Below are 23,582 nucleotides of genomic sequence, written 5' to 3' on the forward strand. Positions count from 1 at the left end.
AGAGTATAATTTGTTTTTCATTTCTTGTTTTAAATTTTATTATTTCTGAATTGTAATGACAGTTTTTTTTTCTGCTTCATTTAGAAGCTTCAGCATCTTCAAGAAGAAAAAAACAAGGAGATTGCAATTCTTCGTAATAACATTCGTGATTTAGAACAGCGCCTTTCTGTTGAAAAAGATTCTCACCTTAAGCGTAGACGGTTTTGAGCACAGCTATAAATTCCTTATTACTATTTAATTTATTACAAGACAATGGAAAATTTATTTCTATGTTCAGTATAAGCATACTACCTAAATAATAAAATTAAAAACAACTTTAAACTTTTTTATTGAGTTTATTTAGACACATCCATATCTTAGCCATCTGCATACTACATTCTTGCTTAACAGTATTATCCATAAAGGAGTTCAAGTTTAGAGGGTTTAATTTCCCTATTAAACCATCATTGACTATGGAAATACTCTAGGAAATCTAAAAGATAGACAACATTCTTTTCTTTCCCATTTCGTCTTTCAAGACAGCCAAATAACTGTATCATACTCTTCAAATTCAGAAGAGTGTGATACAGTGTTAAAGAAAATAAGATACAAAGCCTTTATTTGTAGATGATAGTAAAAAATCAAGATATGAGTATTAGATACAAAAAAGTAAGCAGATATTAAAAATGTAGTCACATATATTTTCTTAGCAAAATAGTCATGTGTTAAGTATTTCTGGATCTTAAACAGAATCCACCTCTTTCTTTAAAGTTTTAATCAGTTAAAAATGTAAGATTAAAAGATAATATTATTTTGAGAGATAAGAAAAGTGGAAAACATGTCTTCGTTGTTCTTCCTCCATTCTAAGTTACTAACTATCCAACAGAAACCCCTAGGTCATAGTTTACGTTTCTGTTCTCATCAATGCAAATAGAATACTGGAAAAAGAAAAAGAAAGACATATTAACCAAAAGCTGCAATCACTTTTCAGTTGCCTCCTAATAAAAATATTGTTTGGGTCAAAATTTCTATGGCATAAAATTTAAAATTTAGAAACCAGTATAGTAGATTTCTCTGTTTGCACATTATCCAATTCCTGGCTTTGGTTCACTAATTATTAATTATATGACTTGTAAAAATGCTGGAAATGAAATTGTGTCTAGACCGGCTTGGGGAGTACATCTTATTTTAAACATTTAGTTTGAATGTCATTTTCACTTTTTTGCCTTATTTTTTCAGCTTCAATTGGTGCCAACTTCTGTGGGATCAAGCTGCTGACTTCTTTGTCAGGCAGCTGGAGGCATTCGTCACTGACAAGATTCAATGACGTTCTCCTCTGCCCTAAGTCCCTGTCAGCTACATAAAGATGGGAGGTTTTCAGCACACTGTCAGGTGATTGCAGACTCTCTTTTTTCAAATATCAGATGTCGACAATGGCAGCAACAGCTACTAGAAGCTGCCTGTGGATCTTTGAACAACTTACACTGTAATTGATTTACACATCCCTTTTGGCAGAGTTTCCTTTGTGCAAGTGAACGTTGTAAACCTTCACTTCCTGCCATCTGTCAGCTCTCTGAGTTACCCTGCCTATACTGGCCCTTGTGCTTTTTATGGTGATGAAGGTCTAGAGGAGCAGGGTTTGAAGGAGTATCTGCTGCTCCTGGTTGCTGATTCTTTGAAAGCTCACTGCTCCCAAGATGCTGATGGTTGTGATGGTGATGTGGCTGCAGAGCCTCAATTGTTTTTTCCACAGTGGGCAAAGATACATTTCTACAGAAGTCTTCATTTTCAAGAGTCTGTAACAAATTTGTAAATCACTTATCAATAAGCTTGCAAATTTAGCAGGAATGCAAAAAAATTATTTGTAGAACTGACATACATGGGATTCCAACTAGTTAATTAGGATAGAGCTGATTTTGTGTTTCTTGTTTTATATTAATGAAAAAGAGTCTAATGTTAGTCTCAATCCCTAGACTTTTTTTATTAAAAGCTTAAAGAGAAAGCCAAACTGTGTATAGCTGAGAAGTAAAATTAAGTAAACTGGCTAAAAGAACTTAAGTTTCCATGAAGTCAAAACAAATATCAAATCCTAAAATCAGTTGACCTACATGGAACCTTTTGCATCTGTGCCAACAATACATCTACTCTAACATTGTTTTCTGAAGCAAATTAGTTTTTCTTTGATAAGTAAAAGATGGCAACAAACTCTGCTCAAAAATTATAGTTTTCCATACTTCAGTGTATGGCAGGAAATGTTTTGACTTAACCAAAGCTTTGCCAATGTGTCTCTGCTATAGTTCTGTCAGGTGAAAATAGCAAGTTACTGCCTGTTTTTCACTGACCATAATCTTCCATTATGCATACTAATTCTTTCATTTTTTGAAAAATTATTGTTTTGTGTACCCACAAACATACTTCAGACCTACAGATATCACAGTGCAATATTAAACCTCAACCTAAAGTTGATTTGTAAAAATTACAAAATGAACTTGAGAACCCAGTGAATCACTAAGTGGTATGACAATGTTATGAAGTTACAAATTCCATTGGATTTTTACCATACATTTACTAAAGGGTGTACTTTCTGGTTATTTATGAATTACTTTTAAATGAGAACTATGTATTTGATTCTAAACTTATAAAGTTTAGTAAATGTTTAAAATAAGTGTTAAATGATTTGACAAACATAAATAGCAAATACTAATCTAGTTTCAGAAAATCTATTAATTACTGACTGATTCTACAGTGCATATTTTTTCACATTTTACTATTTCTGAAATTAGAGTGTATCTTACTGTTGATGGTGTTTTTAACACAGTGTTGTACTTTAATTGGCAGCATTTTTAAAGTATATCAAATAATGTTTATATAATTAATGACATCTAGGAAATAATGAAATAGAAAAGCTCCTATCTCATTTGTCTATGGGATACATATGGTGTATTATTCTTATTTAAATGTTATTTATAAGGTTGAGTTGTGGTAGAGTGCTTGCTTAATATGCAAAAGGCCCTGGGTTTCATCCCAAGCATTCATAAATAAATAAATAAATTTCACAAATTTTAAGTATATTATAGGAATTATTTTTGCTTTTTTTCTATATATCTAGGTATATTTATAACTATCAGACACTTGCACAAATACAAAATACAGAAATGATACCAAAATAGGAGAAATCTACATAGTTGGTATTTATGAATTAGCATAGATTAGACATTGAGTTAATATTTTATTTCCATTACTCAGTCTCCTCATCTTTAAAATATAAAATAACTATCACAGGATTATTATGGTATACGAATGGATTAAAAAGTGACAAATAAGTAATTATCCTGTTGTACTCCTTACCAATTAAATTAAGTTGTTTGTTAAAATGAAAGGTGGTGGCTTTCTTTAGACCTGGGAAAAATCAAAGTACAACTCACAAATCAAATTCAGAATTGTTTTTAAACCTGAGTTCAAATTCTGCCAGTCTGCCCTATCAAGGAAACTTTGTATAGAATTATTTTCTGTTCAATAAGAGAGAAAATAAGTCTAGTTAATATATTATTATTTATTCTTTTTGTTAAAATATTTAAATATAGTGTTTCTCATAACACTTTTAGGTAATGAGTGGAAAACTTACTCCACTTTCTATTAAATTAAATAATTAAAATTTCAGACTGGGAAGAGAGTATAAGTTCTTCACAGAAAAGCTGGTAGTCTTTCATCCTCAATATAAGTAGTTATCTTGCCTCAATTCCTTGACAGGTAATGCCATAGGTAAGCTTTGCTATCACTATGCTCTTATGTGAACATTTTCAGGTTACTACAATAATATTTTTGTATATGTTTCCTAAATTTTTTGAACATTTTTACTCATGCAATATCATTTGATGGTAATTAAAATATGTGACCTACATTGATTGTTGTTGTCTAAAACCCTTCTGGCTAAAGGCAGAATCATGGGTCTAAAAAAGATGTTTGAAAGTATGTGTTATATTTTACGCAACAAAAAAGTGTGCAAAACAGTGTAATTACAAAATTATATTTCTGGTAAACCAGTAAATATGTTAATTAGATAATTGATTATGAAACACTAACTTATTTTGATAAGCTCTTAAAAGATTTCCTCTTTTCTCCCAGTAAAAATAATTGAGAAAAATACCCTGAAAGAGCAGTTTCCACATCTGTCTTCACAGTAAGCAATCTTAATGGCATCTTCTACATATGGGAAAGTTAGGAAGGAGTAAGGCAAACCAAGATGATATACAAGATGGCCACATCTAGAAAAAAAGGACAAACGCAATGTTATTACAATATTTTTTTGTATTGTGATCCTACTCAAGCACATTTTGGCATAGGTATTATAGGTTTCATGGTCTGAAACTTAAAATTCTTTACCTTCAGTAAATTTCTGTGGATTGGATCTACAAATGAACTCCCAGGCTCCATATACCAGATCAGGACTATAGTAAGTTTAATCTTAGCATTTATATATATTATTACTATTATTAAATTATACCAAAATGTATAGTATAGTCATTGTGACTTGGTCAAACATGATTTTATAATTGACATAAATTCTACAGAGCCCAAAGCACTGACTTATAAATTAAGCTGTGCAAACCACATAAGGTTTTGCAACTGGTAGGGCAGTAAAAATTCCAAACCAGAAATCACAGTATAATAAAAAGATCTAGAATTGGCCATTAGCACATTTATTTAAAAATACATCTAATGCAACAAAAATTTCAGCACAATGAAGAACTCAAATTCTCAGAAATTGTGAGGTTCAAATATTTTTCTTGCCACATTTTACCCAGTAAGTATATAGGGTTTTATACAAGCATCAAAGTGTTATATTTTATAACTGTCTAAGTTAGAAGTTTAAAGGCCTAAAAGAAGGAAATGTAATATTGAAAAAATATTTAATAAAAGACACATAGGGCTTAGGCCTAGGCAGTGGGTAGCTTATCAGACTCTGAAGAGCCAGAAGAAAACAAAGTACCCACTGAGAATATTTTTACAGCAGGTATTGTATGCATTGAGTTTCTCTCAAAACATGACTGTCTTATTTGTTCATAAATTCAAATGAATATTTGTACAGATGATGCTTAAATGATTAGCACACTTTACAGTTCAGAAATGCAAATGTGTTGTCTTAAAATTATAAATTAGAGATAAACAAGACTACAAAGTGTGGTTTTTCATATACACAATACTTAGAGTAGAATTGTGCCTGGTCTGCAAATGGATTCTTCTGTTTACTTAATCAGAATGCCAATTCATGGGGAAAATATATAGTCGCTTCAACTTTACCTAGTTGAATGATGAACTCTTTTACATTGCCTTTCCTTGAAGAAAGCCATTTCAAACATATAGAAACCAACCCTTAAATGGGCCTATTTTGAAATTGGGTATTTGAAAATAAAACAAAATGAAGTGTCTTATTGTAAAATCACTATTAAAGCAGAAAGATAACAAGTAGGAATTGTTGCAAAAATCTAGAGGAACAGTCACGGAGGAAGTAACTTGAGGTAGTGATTATGAAGAAGAGATAAATATAACGAGGATTTAGAGTCCATAGAAAGTCACAACTGACCCAACATGGAAGGTTGGATAAAAGTCAGTAACCCATGCCTGTCACCATTTTCTGAAGGGCAGATGGAAGTAAAACTACCACACACGATGGTGTCTGTGATGTCCTACAACATATTAGATGATGGCTAGCAGGAGGAAGGAGTGGAAGCCATAATGCTCTACCACCTCTTTCCCCAAAAGCATCCCTTTCTATAACTCTCACAAAGATTAAAGTAGAAGCAGGTTTTAGGAGAAGATAATTATCTTGAATTTAAGATATTTGTGAACATTTATTAAGTGGATATTCTAGTCTGGAGTTTAGTCGTTGTGCTTGAGTTTTGTATATATTCGGGATCATCAGAATATATGTTATAATTGTAGTCAAGGGATAGATGAAATTGCTCATGGGCATGCAGAATGTGCAGACTGTGAGGAGAAAGAAATCTCAGTCATTCTTAATAGCATAAACATGCACAGAAGAAACACAGGAAGAATGCCAGAGGAAGAATGAGGAGGAGGAAGAATGATATGGGGAAACCAGCAGAGTGTAACATCAAAAGATCAAAAGTTGAAACTGTTTCAAAAACTTAAGATGTGGTTTTAATTTCTAAATGTTAAAAAAAAGATTACATGACAGGAGAACTGAAATATGGCATTGTATTTAACAATAAATATTGTCATGTCTGGTGTAAATAAATACATACAAAGGAAGTAGGTATATTTTAATTTGGGAGGTGTGAGTGTATACAGACCTGTCATATATGAGGAAGTCATCTTTGTATCCATTTAAGAGTGTCCAGACATCTTTTTGGTTTTCTTCTTGTTGATAAACAGGAATATGGTCTGAAACCTTATTTTTAAGATGTATGTATTTTAATTGAGAAGAGATTCCTTGATGATTAACAACAATATAGGAAATATTAGAATATCCTTCTTTTTCCAATTTTATTCGCAGGTCTTCCAATCTAAAATATTTGGGGGAAAAATTCAGAAAACGATTTAATAGGATTAGTAGTTTCTTCTCTCTTTCTTCACACAGTTTTTTTTCTGCAAAACTCTCCTTCTTACTATTTTGACTGACCCATATTTTTCATATTGTTATAAGATTCCAAAACTTTCATTTTTAGAATTATTTAAAACTTGTGCTTAGTTAAAACTGTATGCTAAATGCTTTCACAAACATTAGTCATTTAGTCTTCAGATTAACCTCTTGAACTATTTTTAAAATTTATCTTACAGACACAGAGATTCTGCTCAATAAATATTTGCAGAATAACCCTACAAATATTTTGATATAGATTTGCTAAATGACCCAACACCTTTGATAGAAAATGTAGTGTTTATCTACTCTAGCAAAACACCCTTCTCTGCTGCTTATATTGGTAACTGACCCATTATCAGGAGTATGTTTTAGAACATTTTCATTACACAAACAACACATATTGAGTAAGAAGTTATAAAATGTAGGTTCACAAAAAGGAACAATATTCATAATGCCAAGAAAGTCACTACCAAAAAGTCACTACAAATATTTTGGTGTATATCCTCCTTATCTTCTCTCTTCTAATTTATTAAACACATAAAGTTTTTCCAAAAATATGATTTAATAAACACATTGTTCCCAGTTATGTTTTACTGTATGTACATATGCATGTGTTTATTTAATAGTTTTTGCCTAAAGATATCCTAAGCCAGGGCTTGGACTGTGGCTCAGCAGTAGAGCACTTGCCTTGCATGTGTGAGGCACTGAGTTTGATCTTCAGCACCACATAAAAATAAATCAACAAAATAAAGGTAGTGTGTCCATGTACAACTAAAAACAAATATATGTTTTTAGTTGTACTAGGACACAGTACCTTTATATATATATATATATATATATATATATATATATATATATATATATATATATATATATACACACACACACACACATATATATGTGTGTATATATATATATATATATATATATATATATATATATATATATATATATATTTTAAATATATATATATATATTTAAAATAAACAAAAAGATATTCTAAACCACAAAAAGACTACCTTACCTGGATGCCTGCAGAATGCACAGGTATCAGCTAGCTTGAAGAAGAGCAACCACAGTCACTGAACCGTGGGAGTTCTGCATTGGATTTTGATCTCTTATGCTCCAGTCTGGGGGTTGCTTACAAATGAAGTTTTCACCCTGGCTCTCTGTTCCTCCATAGGGGAGAAAACAGAGAGCCAGGGCAAGTCCCAGGCTCCTCCACATTGCTGGGGTTGTCCTGTAAAAGAGAAAACCTGTAATCATCTTCATAGATAATGTAACATTCTAACTATGAATCATATAAATCCAGCAGGTGTATCATTCTACTTCCTATAAATACCTAGCCTGTGGGTTTTGTCTTCATTTTGTTTGGCTCATTTTAATGAGCCTCCCTGCAACAAATCTTCCTATAAAGAGGAAGGTATCAGCTAGAGGTGGGGGTGGGAGGCAGTTAAAGCACCAATTAGGTGTAGTGAGATACTGTAGTAAAAATGCTATGGAAATTTGCCTGGTCAGGCAGCCAAGCACTTTCCTAGAAGATACAGGTTTACACTGTGTTTAGACTGGTTTGTATAGCATTCTGCAAATACAATCTGAGTTTCATTTGAGATGCACTGAGTTCTGATTACTTCTTTCTGCTTTCTGACAATCTAAGGAAGAAGGGTAAATAGAGAATTCTACACAGAAATTAAAAAAAAAAAATTGAAAGAGATCTCAGGAAGAAAGTTGGCAGTGAGGGCAGTATACCAACGTGCATGTGGCTCATGTGAGCCTTTAGCTCTTCAAGTTCAAACCTTCCATGTTTATAAATACCTTGGTTATGACTCCCTTTCACTCCTTAATCCTTAAAGTATAGCTGTATGGTAATATTACAGGATTTGAATTTCTTCAGATATATGACTGTCTGCCATAACGTTACTATTAAAACCAAGATAAATATAAAGGTAAAAAAATTTGACCCAGGTGAAAGTTTACAGATCATTGCTCCCTGTGCCATTTAATACTCATTAAAACTATACTCAATTAGTCTATTTTTTGGTTACACTACTTTCAGGAAGCTCCTGAGACAAGACAGCAAAAAAAATGCCCTCTGAGCTGAGAAGTTAAGATATTAAATGCCTGACCAGAAATATTATCACAATTAGGGCCAGCCCTCTCAGCTAAGAGGTGACAACAACAACAAAAAAAAAAACTGGGTGCGAAGTAATGGGGAAATGGACATATTCAACAGAAATAAGCAAAGAAAATGCACACAGGTAATTCCAGTTTATTTTGATGTAAGAACCTATACACATGAGAGCAAAATTCCAAAACTAGGAAGTCAATGCAGTTTTAGGCACTAATCTACAATTAAAAAGCACTTTTTTTTTTTTTTAATGGAGAAAGCTAACAATAAGTAACCTTGAGTGAACCCGGAATTCTGAAAATGAGTAGAGGACTATGATGTAGCTCAGCGACAAATTGTTTGCCTTGCATTCACAAAGCCCTGGAGTCAATCCCCATTTCCAAAAAACAAAACAACAAAAAGTAGAACCTTTAAATCAGAATGATCTAGGCTAGGCTCAATCTGATATACATCAGGCAGATATACTCTGAATTTTTAAACACTTGATCAACTTGGTGGAATGAGACAGACATTTTTACTGTCTGTACATGTATGCACAAATGGTGTGACTCTGCATCATGTATAACCAGAAAAATGAAAAGTTGTGCTCCATTTGTTTACAATGATTCAAATGCATTCTGTTTTCATATATAACTAATTGGAAATATATATATATATATATATATATATATATATATATATATATATATATATATATATATATATATATATAAACTATATATATATATAAAACTATATATATATAGTTTCAATTATATATATAAATTTATATATATATATAAATTTAAAAAAACTTGATCAACTTTCACATTAAATAATGCCCCAAAATACCAACTTAGATATGATATCTTGATAAGACCCTAACTAATGAAGGACAGAATATAAATGACTTCAAGCCGCCTCAATATTCTAATATTTTTTAGATTCTAATATTTTTTAAAAAGAAGATCTGTTTGAACTAAGTCTGAAAAATTTAAGGTAGTATTTGCATGATAATACAGTTATCCTTGTAATCACTGTCACTTACTGAGCATTGCTAGAACTACACACACACTGTGCTAAGCCCTTTTACATATCATGTTAGTTAACCCCAACAATCATGTCACCATTATCCCTTTTGCAGTTCAAGAAACTGGCTGAGAGAGTTTAGGTGTCTTATCTATAATCACAGGTGTTAAGTTACAGGAGAGACTGGATTCAAACCAGTTCTATCAAATCTGAAATGCGACCTTTTAGCTACTGCAACATATTGACAGTTTTAGATAGATCACCTTGCAATAACTATAGCAGCCTGTTTGGTTTATGCCTAGAATGGCAATAAAAACATCAGAATAATTTAAGCTGTTTTATTTCTTAGTAGAATGACTAGATTTTCCCGGGTTTTTCTAGGCAATAAATTCATGTGAGGCCCTGAGTTTGACCCCAACCACCAGAAAAGAAAGAAATTCAGTAGTTATAGAATATTCATTATAAAGATCGCGCCTGATACTCACTTTACCATAAAGCACAGAGTTTCCAATCACTTAATAACAATTGTGAATGAAAAGATGATTTTTCCTCATTGGGTTTCTAATGAAAAAATAAGCCATTGGCAGAGGGTGGTGGATTAAAGAAATCTTACTTTATGATCTCCCTGTCTTTTCAATCAGTAGGCTGTTCAATTTTGTTTGCTTAAAATAATTTTACATAATAAAATTTTTATTTTAATTGTAATTGTCAGTTGATTATGTAAAAATAATGAGGATAAATAAATAACAAAATTGGATTCACTGAAAACTGACCCAATAAAAAGTGGAAAGTAGTTGTAAATTTCAGATCAATTTTCAATCACACAACCTGGAATTAGTTCTCCATATGCAGACCTACATTTGTTTAAAATTCCCCACTAAAAGGATATGCAGCTACTTTCTCCATTCTCTCCTTCTAAACTTCAGAACAGCATCTGAACCCCCCCTTTACCTGAAGGCTCCCATTCTCCTCTACTTAACCTGCAAAACTTTGAATCTACTCACCGACCCCTGATTGAAACATGACTTAATTCCTTTAAGAATGACGCTACTTCTGCACTGTGAATGGAGTCTATTCTTGTCTCTCCACCCCCTTATCTTTTTCTTTTTTCTGAAACTGTTCTCAATATCCTTACAATGCTGTAGAATGAGCACATTTCTAACTGCTCTTCAAATCCACAGGGCTGGTTTTTAAGCCCTGTTTTTTTGTTTTTTGTTTTTTGTTTTTTTTTTTTCTCACTCTGCATTTTGGTGGGAAATACTTGAATCTGATCATATGACATTGCCTACTTAACATCCCAGACTCCACAGAGTGAAAATGCTAGGTTTCTGCATCTTCCTCGGTGCTCAGCTGTGCAGAGCAGAAATCAACAAGAAAGCCCACACTGTGTCCCCCAGGAACTTCACCTACCACACCCAAACTTAGACTCTTGTTCCTTTTCTTTTTTATTATGTTTATTTCCTTTAACCAACATTTTTAAAAGTCAATTCTAAGGGGGGGAAACGCACTTTATCAGAGTCAAAAAATATTTCCCAAACTCTAAAAGAATCAATTATTGGAAAACACAAAGTTCCTACTTACGCAACCCCTTCTGACAAGACAAGCCTGTTTCCTTTCTCTTTGCTTCGCAGCTCCACAAAGCCACAGCAAGAAACTCTGATATTTATAGCCCTGTTGTTTACCTCACCCCTCAGCTATGGTTCAAAGTTCAATGCAATCTCTCAGTGCTGTGACCTTGCAAGCACAACAAAGCCCCCAAACTGATTAAGATTATTATCTACTTTTTTAAAAAGTGGCAGGTGCTGTCCTACATAAAGAGGAACAGGTTTGACACTTACTAATTCCTTCCCTGCCCTTTTCAGTCACCCCAGTATCTAGGATGTAATGGTACAGTCGGGGGCGGGAGGAAGGACTAAGGGTGGAGAAGACCTCCCAAGTCCTGTTCTTTGCCAAACTTCAACAGGGAAAAACATTTGCTGAGCCAGCAAGTTGTGCTGCTGCTTTATAAAATAAAAAAGAATTTTTTTTTCCTTTCCTATTCCTTTGTGGTGACAAGATGCTAGCTTAGTCCACACACTGTGAACTTTGTTAGAACACTCACCTGCTCTTTCAAAGAATTCTGGTCTCTCACTGTTACAGATGCTGTTAAAGACCAGTGTAGACTGTTTTGCTGTGTTTTAAACTTGGATCATTGTGAGATCTAGGAAGACCTCTGCTCTTTTTTTTGATGTTGTTGTTTTGTTTGTTTTTGCATTTACAAAGAAAAAGAAAAAATCTCCTATCTGAAGAAAATCAAGCCTCATTTTATCACAAAAGTCCTACTCCCTGGTGGGTAGATATGATCAAAGCACTGTTATATGCATATATGGACATATCACAATGAAATTCATTAATCCATATAATTAATAACTGTTCATAATTAATAACTGTTGATAATTACAATTTTTTCAAAAGAATCCCTACTCCCCAAAAGATCTATGTGTCCCATGGAATTTTTAAAGAATCTAATGTGAAATCTTTACAAATACAAGTTTCCTACAAAAAAAAAAAATTGGAAAATTTCTTCTCTTTCAGAAAGGGGCACCTCATTCCAGCAACCATTATAAGCTGGCACATTTGAGTGAGGTAGAGATAGAGTCCCCCAGTTTCCCTCACCTTTTGTCCTGATTGAAAATTACAGAATGCCTTGAACACTCTGAGACTCCAGCCAGCTACAGTGTTTTCTTTATAGGCTGAAGCCCAAGCCAACACCTTGAACATTCCCAGCCACTAATAAATGTATTTAGATTGTTCGCAAAACACTGAAAGAAACTGGCACCCAGCCCTGAGCCAAAATTTCTGAAAGTCTCATATTATCTCTGACCACTTTACTGCCGACATAGCTAAGTAAAACACCTTTTCACTCACTGTTCCTTGCAAGGATAAGCTGCAGCATTGATAAATGTAAATGCTTTGGACTAATCACCCTGGAGTTTAGTGCTTCTTACAGTTTGGGGCACTCATTTGTGGGAATTTCCCTTTCACCTCTCACTGCTTTTAAGGTGACTCCAGTTTATTGGTTTAGCAGGACAAGGCACAGTGATAGACGATGTCATCTCTAGAGAGTGACAGTTTTCAAGTAAGCCTTGCTTTTACTATCAATGCATTTTGTCCAAACAGACCCCTATTGATTGCCATCTGCTGGATAACTATTGTACAAGATGCAGAAAATACAAAGAAGCTCAGATGTTGTCCTTCCTATAAAGAAACTTCATATCAAATTAGATGCCATTTTTTTAAAAGCTCAATTCTGTTTTCTTTCACCAAGCAGCAGTTTTGGGGTCTTGTCCCTTTAAGAATCCAAGCAAAATAAACCAAACGCAGGAAGTCAATGGTTGTATGTTCTCTCTCATGTGGGGAAGAAAGGGGAAAAGGGTGTGAGAAAGATGTGTGGGGAGTCATATGAAAATAGAAGGGACACTAGTAGAATAGAGGAGCCCCTTCCTCTATTTCTTCCTACCAGGGGTAGAGAGAAAGGGAATTAAATTGACCGAATTATATTGGTATATTGTATGCATGTACAAATATGTAACAGCAAATCCACTATTATATATAACTATAATGCAATAATATTAAGTTATTAATCAAAAAATTTCAATTAAAACCCTAATTTTTTCTCCTCAGAAAAACTGAACATATACATACTCAATTAAAAAAAAATCTTTGTATGAAGCAGATAGTCTTCTCTGTAGTTCATTTTCTTGACAAATTTAAATAGCCATATTGTTTTATCTGCTGCAGAAAAGCAAGTATTTCACCATCTCTTTCCTTTGCATCCAGCTTAGCAGCTGCCTCCTGCCCCAGAAGGACTCCTGCCAAGTGTGCAGCTGGCTCCAAAAAAGAGTACCCAAGAGTGTATGTGTGTATGTGTCCAGGATTGGGTATGACTAAAACCCCAAAGTGCAAAACAGAAAGGAAACTTGCAAGATTTGAAAGGAATTCATTCTTAGCTTCTTCTATGCTGGGTGACCTAGAACCATTCAACATTTTTAAGAAAGCAGAGTTTTCAAGCAAACATTGATCGGATATTAAATCAAATTCCATTAAACAAACAAGTTCTTATTGGCTGCTTATGTAAGATGCAATTCTAATTTGGGGACTACAGAAATTTAAAAATTAACAGTAAAAAATTCTATATCTCTTGTTGCCCAGGACCTCAAATCTCCTAGAGTAGACAGACAAGTAAGCAGAAAAAAAAAAAAAATCAGACTGAAGTGTGATTGTGTCTAGGATGCCTATAAGTACGGATTCTGTTGGAACCTTCGACATGAGAAAAAGGAACATTGAACCCAGCTGGAGATAGAGTGGGTGTAATAAGGTTGGCATATACTGAAGCAAGTTCAACAGTTACTTTATCTTGGATTTTACCCACCTACACAGTACCCAGCAAGCCTGACCAAGGCACTGTCTAGTTAGTTCTTGATTGCTGCAATAATTTTGAATGGCTATAACTTCCTGATAGGTTGCTGCCGCCATCGGCACTTAATCAGATATTAAGATTTGTCAGTGCAACTGATAGACTCTCAAGTGTGACTTTGTCCTAAGGATCTCATCTCTTACAACTTCCAACTCTGGAGTCATGACTTAAAGCCTTCCTCCTGTGCCACTCTTCTACTCCTTACCATTTGTCCCCAGAATGCTTATGCCTATATTTAAGCCTTTTTAAAAATAAGCATTCTCATGATTTTATGAACAATAGGTAATTTTATGGAGAACAGGGCACAGAGAATCTGTGAGTCCATGATATAAGAGACAAGGGCTATAAACCATGATTTTATAATCGATTTATTAGCTAGAGCAGATGAGAATATGGCATCCCTCCATTAATTAACATTTATGAAACACTGATATCTCAAAATGTTAGAAAGTAGAAGAGTATTATTATTATACAAAGCACCCATGTAAAACATTAACCTCTTTGGTTCAAGTGGTGTTTTAATATACAAAGGGAAATGAGGACTTTCCCGACAGAGAAATAATGCCTTTGGACTTAAATGATCTTTTCTTCCCTTTGCATGTACCAAAAGCTGCCCTAAATATCATTCTATGAGTGGTACCAAATATAATATTGTTTTAACATCTATACTGAAAGATTGTAAGCCTCTGAAAATCCAAAGGATGCTTAAGAAAAAATAAAGTTTTGGGTTTTTTGATGCTGGGGATTGAACCCAGGGCCTTATGCATGCTAGGCAAGCCACTCCATCACTAAAGCATATACCTAGCCCAAAAGCAAGATTTTAAGAAGCAAACAAGATAAATAAGAACAATGGCCAAAGGAAGACATGGAAACAGAAGTTGGATGAGATAAGACCTAGTTGGATTCTTTGAGATTCAAATGAGACTGAAGTATGCTTAGAAGAGATTTTTCCTTAAGTTCACAAGTTTACAGATATTCAGATCCTTTGATATATCAAACAAATGCAATTAGCTGGATAACCACATACTGTGCCAAATTTCACATTGTACTGAGCACTTTCAGAGAATAACAAACATCAAAAGAACTTTTGTTTGAAAAAAGCTGTAAATAATTTTTTAAAAATCTTACCAAAACTAATGCTCGGGCCTGTAGTTCCTCATGAGTTGGTATCAGCATTGACATGTGAAAAGCATGTAGGAATATTAAATGACCCCTAAAATACATTTGTCCCCTGAATGAATGGAATATCCACACAGGATAAGGTCAGGGAGTTTGGGATCAGAAGAATAATGTGGAATTATGGCCTAGTCGAATACCTGGATGGCCCAGCAATTGGCATTTAGCTGCTCAACGGGGCAGGGTAGGAAAGGCAGAGGTAGTTTCCACTGGACAGGGAATGGAACAAATCACAGCTGTTCTCAGGGCCACAGAGGGGTCGGGATGGGAGCCTGAATCACAACAGTAGGGAGATTCACTAAGCTTGTTGGTGAATTATTGATTTCAAATAAATATTTGGAGAAAGAATGAGTAAATGAATGATGAATTTTCTTGTGAGACTTAAGAACTAAGTTTGAATTCTGAAATGATAAAATTCCTTGTAACCCAAAGACTGAGTTAACTCAGTAAATCATTTACTAGTCTCTATCTTGATATTATATTTATCTTAGATATTTGCCATGGTCAGAATTAGCATAGTGCATTGAAGCTCAAGTGAACATTCATTTTCTCAGATAGCAAATATATGAATAGGTCTCACTGATAATATCTTAGAACTGCTGCTAATAATCACTTATTCCCATGTTCCTTAATACTTAGAGAGCTTTCAGTTGTACTTCTAACACGTTATTCAGTTTACACAGGCCAGGTTTAAATAAGTGAACCTTTTCCCTATAACTGTTCCTCTCATCTCAAATAAATGAATATTTCAATATAATCTGTATTAATTTGGAGGGGTCCTAATTTGCCACTTCATTTTACATGTGTATATACTACCAAAAAGTCTTTCAGGACTGGTGCTGATAATTTCTCAAATCTTAAGAATGTTTTGGTAAAATCTTCAGACAAATCTTAAAAATTTTCTGGCACAATAACCAATTGAACATAATACATAAGTTTAGACAAGGTAGTTTTACAGTATGTTCAATTAAAATAATTCAACTTTTTAAAACTGAAAAGATGGTCTTAATTTGTATCTCAAACTGGTTGGAAAAGTATATACTGAATATAAATAAATATGATCATTCTCTATGAACTGTTCCACATCTACTTTTTTATTTTTATTTTTTGGTACTGGGGATTGAACCCAGGGATGCTTTTACTACTGAGTTATGTCCTCAGTCCTTTTCATTTTTATTTAATTTTGAGACAGGGTCTTCGTAAGTTGCCCTGGCTGGCCTCAAATTTGTGACCCTACCTTAGCATCTCAAGTCCCTGTGATTACAGGCATGCACCAGAGCAATCAGCCTTGCAACTACCCTTTTTTGGGAGGTGGGGGGCAAGTAGGAGGAATACCGGGGATGGAACTCAGGAGGACTCAACCAATGAGCCACATCCCCAGTCCTATTTTGTATTTTTTTATTTAGAGACAAGGCTTCACTGAGTTGCTTAGCACCTTGCCTTTGCTGAGGCTGGCTTTGAACTTGTGATCCTCCTATCTCAGCCTTCTCAGATGCTAGGATTATAGGCATGTGCCACCATGCCTGGCTCAAAACTACTTTTAATTTAGCCATACATCATGGATATCTTTCTATGTCGATGTGTATAGTTATTGCATTCTTTTTAAAAATGCACCCTTATTTCATTCTAGGAATGTTCTGTAATGTGTAATTCCTTTTTAATGTACATGTTAATTTCTTTTTTTCAAATTTTAATTGATTATGCTTATGCATACAATTCTTGCTTGCAGTAAAATTGTTAGGGCAAAGGAGTGCAGATTTCACATTTGATTGATTCAAATTTGTCTTTCAAAGTGCACCAAATCATATTCCCACCCACATATTAGGCAAGTGTTCTACCGTGGAGCTACACCCTCAATGTACATGGCACAAGCACATAATTACATGCTCAAATTTTTGTTTGATTTCAGAATATCTCATTATTTGTAAGTTTGTTGACTGTATTAGTTTGCTAAGGCTGCTCTAACAAAGCACCACAATCTTGATGGCTTAAAGAGTAGAAATTTAATTTCTCATAAGTATAGAAGCTAAGAATCCAAAATCAACGCAGGATTGGTTTTTTCCTAAGTCCTTTCTCCTTGACTTATAGGTGACTCTTCTTCCTGTCTTCACATGATCTTCCTCTGTGTATGTTTGTTCTAATCACCTTTTCTTACAAGAATACTAGATAAAGGTATTGGATTAGGCTTACCATAAATACATAATTTTACTTAATTACTTCTTTAAAACCCCTCTCTCAAACTACAGTCACATTGGAGGAGGGATTAGGACTTCAACATACACAATTAGGGGACATAATTCAAGTCATAACAATTAATCATTTTTATTACCTCTTCTGTGATATGTCAGTTATGTCCTTTGACCATTTTCCTATTAATTGGCTCATGTTTCCTAATTATTAGAAACATTGTTTGTATATTACTGAAATTATGCTTTCTCAGTATGTTTTCTTTGCTGTTTGATATACTAACTTACAAAAATGCATCTTTCAAGTTTGGATTTATTAGAAATTATAAATATAAATGCAAAAGATATTTTATTTTTCTTATGTCCTTAAAATGACAGATAGGAGTGCACCACTTCCAGTTTATATTGGAGTTTTCAGATTACTTCTTGCTACAACTTAGTTTTAATGTAGTACTGGTAGCATTGAAGCATCATTATATTAAATATCTTAAGCTAGGCTGGGGATGTAGCTCCTTGGTAGAATACCTGCCTAATATGCACAAGATCTCCAGCTCTGCAAATAAATAAATACTAGTCAACACTCATACCTATATCTGCGTTTTCCTCTTTTATTAATTGCCTTATAGTGCTGGTGCAAGCAGCTATTAAGAAATGGCCACTTTAAAAAGAAAGAGATACAAACATAGTCGTTGTTTGCGGATTCAGCTGTCTTTTAGGAAGGTAAATAAACATCTATATAATTTAGTTTGAGTGGAACAAAAATAACTTCCCCTGTGTGCCAAATGTCCCTCCAATAAAATTGTTCTTTTATCCCAGAAAACCCTGGGAAAAAAGGGAATGGCTATTGGAAAAGGAGAGGTAGCATTAGAACAGTTACTTAGGATTGAAACACGGTCCAGGCTCAGGGAAATGAGACCCAGGAGGTCAGATGATGGAACTCAGGGCTTAGAACATGGAGAATGTAAGTGGTTTAATAGGCATCATCAGATATTATTTATTTTATTTAACTATGCAATGTTGTTCACCAATGAGCTGCATAGTCTGTGGACCTGCAACCGTCACTGCTCAATGAAGGGAAGAAATAAGGTAGAGAATGTTCAAAGAGCAGAGAGTAAACTGTTCCACACTTCCCAGAAAGAGAACCATATTACCCTGTCTTCCAGGTTCAAGTCTGTACAATGGAGCACCCATAGCCTCTACCTCAGGAACCTGAATTCATTAACTCTCAGAAAATAAAGAGATCACCCCCCAGTGAAAAATAAGTGAGCAGAAGGTCATATAAGATAAAATGATTTCTCCGTGTGGAGAAGGCAGGAAAGAAAGCAGCCACCCATGGTGGGGTGGGGAGCATGCTAGCCACTGGACCTACCATCAGGAATCCATCAGGAATGTGCATTAGAGCTACTGATACACTCATTTTCCCTTTCCATATGAAACACGGATTTTGTAAATAAGGCATCAGTTTCTGTTTCAAGGTTTTCTATGTTTATGTAACCCAAAATTATAAATATTCAAACAGAGGAACCCAAAGTAAAATATATGCTCCTATGATTTAGCTAATTTTTGGAAAAGATGACAAAATATGTGTTCTCTTCAAAAAAAAAAAAAAATGACTCCATGATTAAGCATCTTGACTTCTAGTGCATAGCTAAAGCCTGAATACATATTTGGGCAATATTACCTAATTATTGAGGCACATATTTTAACATTTTACAAGAAGCATAAAGGCACCTGAGAGAGAGAGAGAGAGAGAGAGAGAGAGAGAGTGAGTGTGTAATGGAGCTGTAGACACTGGCATGAGTCTCCACAATGACAGCAAGCAGAACACAAGCATATAAAAAAGACTGGGAAGATACATTTGGAATTGACAATGATTTTTCTTCAGTATGAGGATGATTTTTTAGTTCTTTTGTACTTATGGGTATTTTTCTGGAAAGTCTAAAAAAACAATGGCTTTCTTTTTTTGAGCGTTTACCATGTGCCAGTCACTGTTTTATGGGTCTTTTATAAGTAACAGCAAATTTAATCCTCAAAACAGCCATTACCCTTGTTAATAGTTGAAAAAACAAGCACAGAAATGTTGAATAACTTGCCTCAGATTCAGAGCTAGAAAGTAGACAAACTGAGATTCAAACACAACAGTTCAAGAGTTTAACTGCTTCCATGCACATGAATTTGCTTTTCTTCATGTGTGTTAAGGCTAGTTACGTGCACACTGAGGCTTAGTACATTAGAATAAATGCCTAGCACCTAAAGCTGAAGTTCATTCTTCCAGTTGCTGAAGAATAATCCTTATAACTATATTCCCAAAGACCTCATTTGCTAGACTTCTTCATCAGAAGAAGAGAGAAACTTGTGTGAAGAGGAAGAAGTCTCTGCAAAGCTCTGCTATTTGGTTGGAAGACATTCAGATTCCTACTTGGAGCTGAAAATTCAGATTGATGTCAGATGTGCATACCATATGACTATAAGCATGCAGATCTGAATTGCTTTGAGTCAAACTCTCTGCAGGGAACTATTCTGAACTCTCTCTCCTGGGCAGTCTCCTACTTAAACATTACCTGCCAGAAAGCTGCCCTCTCAGAGGGATGACACACTTTATGGCCCATCTCCTCCTGACATATGGAAGATCTCTTTACACAAACCTGACACTCATTGTGCAGGCCCCACTCCTCAGGACTGATGCAGAAAGATACATAATCTAAAATCAAGGTGGTCAGTGCTTTGCCCAGCTCCTTATTAATTCTACCTTTTTGTTTGTGTTTCCACTCCAGTTAGCCTGTGAATTAACAAAAAAAAAAAAAAAAAAAAGCTAATATTTGAAAGTAATATGGTCCAGTGGAAAATATGTCTCTGTTTCTTTAGTGCTCTGATAGTTCAGGATCATCATATCCTCTTAATGGGCCAATCATATCTCAAAGATGCTGGAAGGTACAAATACTTCTATAAAATGAACAAACCCTAAGTATGTAAGATTCCAGAATTTAAGTTTCTCAACTCTCTAACGCCTGAACCATCAGATTCTGGCCTCTGACTCCTATATCATTATGATTGTTGGATGCCTATTGATGTACGGAACATCCTGAACTTGACCTTGGCTGCTGCTTCTGAGGGTGTTCCAGCTCTAATCATTGATATGCCACACATGCTGGGTTCTCACTCTGCTCATATTTGGCATGTGCTAATGATCACATTCTTTTGACTTGGCTTTAGCTTCCTAGATAATCGTCCCTTTTTACTAACACTCTTGCCCTTTTATGTCATCGTTCTTTCAATCTTGGGACTGACAAGGCTCACGATCCAGAAGGTTTAATTAGGCACGTGGCCCTGTCTTTCCCACCCTACTTCCTGCCACTCCTCCATGTGGCTCCACATTTGCAGCCCCAGGGTCCCACTTGCCTGTGACAGTTCCTTCCTGGGCAACTTTGGTAATGCCATTCCACTCCACAAAGTGCCTATCTCACCCCGTCTACTCTCCAGTTTCAAACCCTAGCACAGCACTTAACTTCAGGCTCTGGAAATTAGATTGCCTATGTTTTTACCCAGCTTTTCTACTGACTAACCATATGACCTTAAGCGAGTTACTTAACCTTCGACGCCCAGGTTTCCTCATGTGTAAAATGAGAATAATAGAGATACTATTTGTGGCAGCATGGCTAAATGCCCATCCAATATCCATTTCCATCCTTCTTCCTCATTACACAACTCCAAAGTTTTGAGGCAGCTGTGTACTCAGATTTTAAAAAAATAAAAATAAAGAAAGCCTCCATTTCTCAGCCAATCCTGCCACTGGGGTGTTTAGTTAACACAGTTCTAACCAGTGGGTGGTGTGAAGTCTGCTATGGATCCCTAGGATAGTTTTTCTTTCCGGGTATTAGCATCCCTTACCTTTATTGTCTTTCTGTTGGAATGTCAATGAAATGCCTTAAGTGAATCAGTCATTTTATATCCAGGAGCTAAAAAACATGCCTGAGCATGGAGTAGGAGAAAGTTAGAAAAAGCTGGAAACTTGATGATTTCTCAAGCCCCTGTTTTAGCCCCAGGCTGCCTGTTCCTGAACAGCTAAGCCTCTGTTGATCCTGTGCTGTGGCTATCTATTAGCTACCACTCTTATAGGTTGTTGTGAGGATTTAACTAGAAGGCATGTATAAATGTCCAGCATGATATCTGAGACAAGTGCCCACAGTGTGTTAGCCACCATTGTTATTTCAAACCCCAACTCAAGTGCCAATTGAGCTCTAAAGACCCCACTGTAAGATCTAAGTGCTGACATTTCTCTAAGCACTAGATACACAATAGCAAGAGGGGCTATTTCTGTATTTGGTCAGAAAACGTGGGCCAAATTCAATTAAAAGACTTTCTGTAAGATCATTGCCAGATTCATATTTATTTTCCTAGTTTTCAAAGGAGATTCAAAACTCATGCCTTGACATCTTGGTGACCACAATTGTATATTATGCTTGGTTTGGTTTTCTAAGAAAAGGGTTCCAAGTTTTCCCCCAAAGTAATGCTATTTAGGAATGCTATGAAAGTAGGAAATGAATGATACAAGAAAGAATCTTAAGAAGGATGTGTTTGCACTGAGGAAGGACTCTTGAGGGATTTATGATTTGGCCCAACAGCGTAGGGACAGGCTGCATGACTGACTTCCTGGAAGAAACAGCACAGCAGCTCCCAGCGAGTCCTGGGTTTCCACTGGCAGGGTCAGGTAGCCTCTCCTGCCTGGGGCCAGGTCATCTTGTATGAATGTTTATTTTGGTGAAAATAAACACCGCATTTCTGGGAGCTTAAGACTTTACCAAAATCTTGTCTGCGTTTGCCCTGAGAAAAGCCTGGAGTTTCATCTAAGGAGAAAATTATGCCTAATAGTTAAAGACTATAGAGAGAGAAGGAAAACAATACGCTGCTGCGTCTCCTTTTCCTTCCCCTGGAGAAAGACGCCTTGCAATCAATTTCTGTAGCATTCTTGCACACTGCCCATTTTTGTACTCACACAAAGAATATCATCTAGACAAATTCTGATGCCCCAGAAAAGCTGGATCTGTATAAGATGGTACAAGTTGCTTAACAGAAAAATTGGCTGTATTTCTTCATCATGTATTTATGCTTTTTAATTTTTGTTTATGAATAAGTGAGCACAAATGAAACAGTCATGCTGTGCTAAATGTTGAGGATCACAGTGTTTGTTCAGCATCTTTGATTTCACTAGATGCCACAAGGTGAATGTATCATGAATTCTGAGATCTAGGTCCCCAAAGGTACGAGCCATGCCCCTTGTTTGATTGGACTTGGCTTAGACCAAGTTCTCACAGCTCTTTGGAGAGTTGCATCTTTTCTGAGACCAGGCAATCTTCCCAGCCTGGGAACTCCTAGGGCATGGGGGACCTCTGATGGTTAGTGCCATCTTCCCGGTTGCTCTTTGATCACCTGCTGTATTGGTTCCATAAACCCCATTGTGCCTTTATATACCTGGTGAGTCTGCTACTAACAAGCTATTGCCAACTGCTGAAGCCCCCAGAGGCCCTGGGCCCTCTTAAAAATATATAGTTGCCTGTGTCTACATACCTACCGACATACTTTCCTACCTGTCTCTTATCTCTATGTGGCTTAGGCATGTTGAATAATTTACCCAAAGTCGCAAGACTAGTAAGTTAACTCAACCATGGAAGTTTTCCTCTATAATCTCTGATGGGCACCTCTGTATTTTTTAAATTTTCCTTTAACTTAACAGTAATCCATGCCGCTATCTTCATTTTTCAAAAAATTGCACATGATGTCATTTAAAAAATAATAAATTATCCAATCATGATGACCAAAGGTATTTTTAAATCAATTTGTCAATGGATATACATTATTTTATTTCATCTTCAAGATAATGCTGTGAAGTCAGTAATTTTAGCCCCAGTTTATAGTTCTAGAAAACTAACAGAACTCTGAATGATTTTCCCAACATTATACAGCAAGTCTCAGACCAGGACTTCAATATCTGGTACCTGTACTCCTTGTCCTTGGGTAAGAGTTGCTAACTCTCTATACAGACTATTC

The 23,582-nt window shown here is 35.2% G+C and overlaps 2 protein-coding genes across 2 annotated transcripts in view; one reads left to right on the plus strand and one right to left on the minus strand.

The window, feature by feature from the left end:
• Ccdc152 (coiled-coil domain containing 152) overlaps positions 1 to 809 on the plus strand; it is a 43,102-nt gene extending 42,293 nt beyond the window's left edge. The window contains exon 9 of the mRNA XM_027936277.3: positions 85 to 809. Coding sequence (XP_027792078.1) covers positions 85 to 207 — 123 coding nt within the window. The 3' untranslated portion in view covers positions 208 to 809. The remainder of the gene's footprint in view (positions 1 to 84) is intronic.
• Positions 316 to 11,403, minus strand: Selenop (selenoprotein P). Its single transcript, XM_071612701.1, has 5 exons — positions 11,301 to 11,403; positions 7,608 to 7,823; positions 6,294 to 6,506; positions 4,127 to 4,244; positions 316 to 1,775 (listed from the first exon to the last, which is right to left on the minus strand). Exons 2-5 carry the CDS (start codon positions 7,808 to 7,810, stop codon positions 1,194 to 1,196), a joined length of 1,116 nt encoding a protein of 371 aa, XP_071468802.1. The 5' UTR covers positions 7,811 to 7,823; positions 11,301 to 11,403; the 3' UTR covers positions 316 to 1,193.
• Between the last annotated feature and the right edge of the window lie 12,179 nt (positions 11,404 to 23,582).

This window comes from Marmota flaviventris, chromosome 5 (genome assembly GCF_047511675.1).
Source record: "Marmota flaviventris isolate mMarFla1 chromosome 5, mMarFla1.hap1, whole genome shotgun sequence".
Classification (NCBI taxonomy): domain Eukaryota; kingdom Metazoa; phylum Chordata; class Mammalia; order Rodentia; family Sciuridae; genus Marmota; species Marmota flaviventris.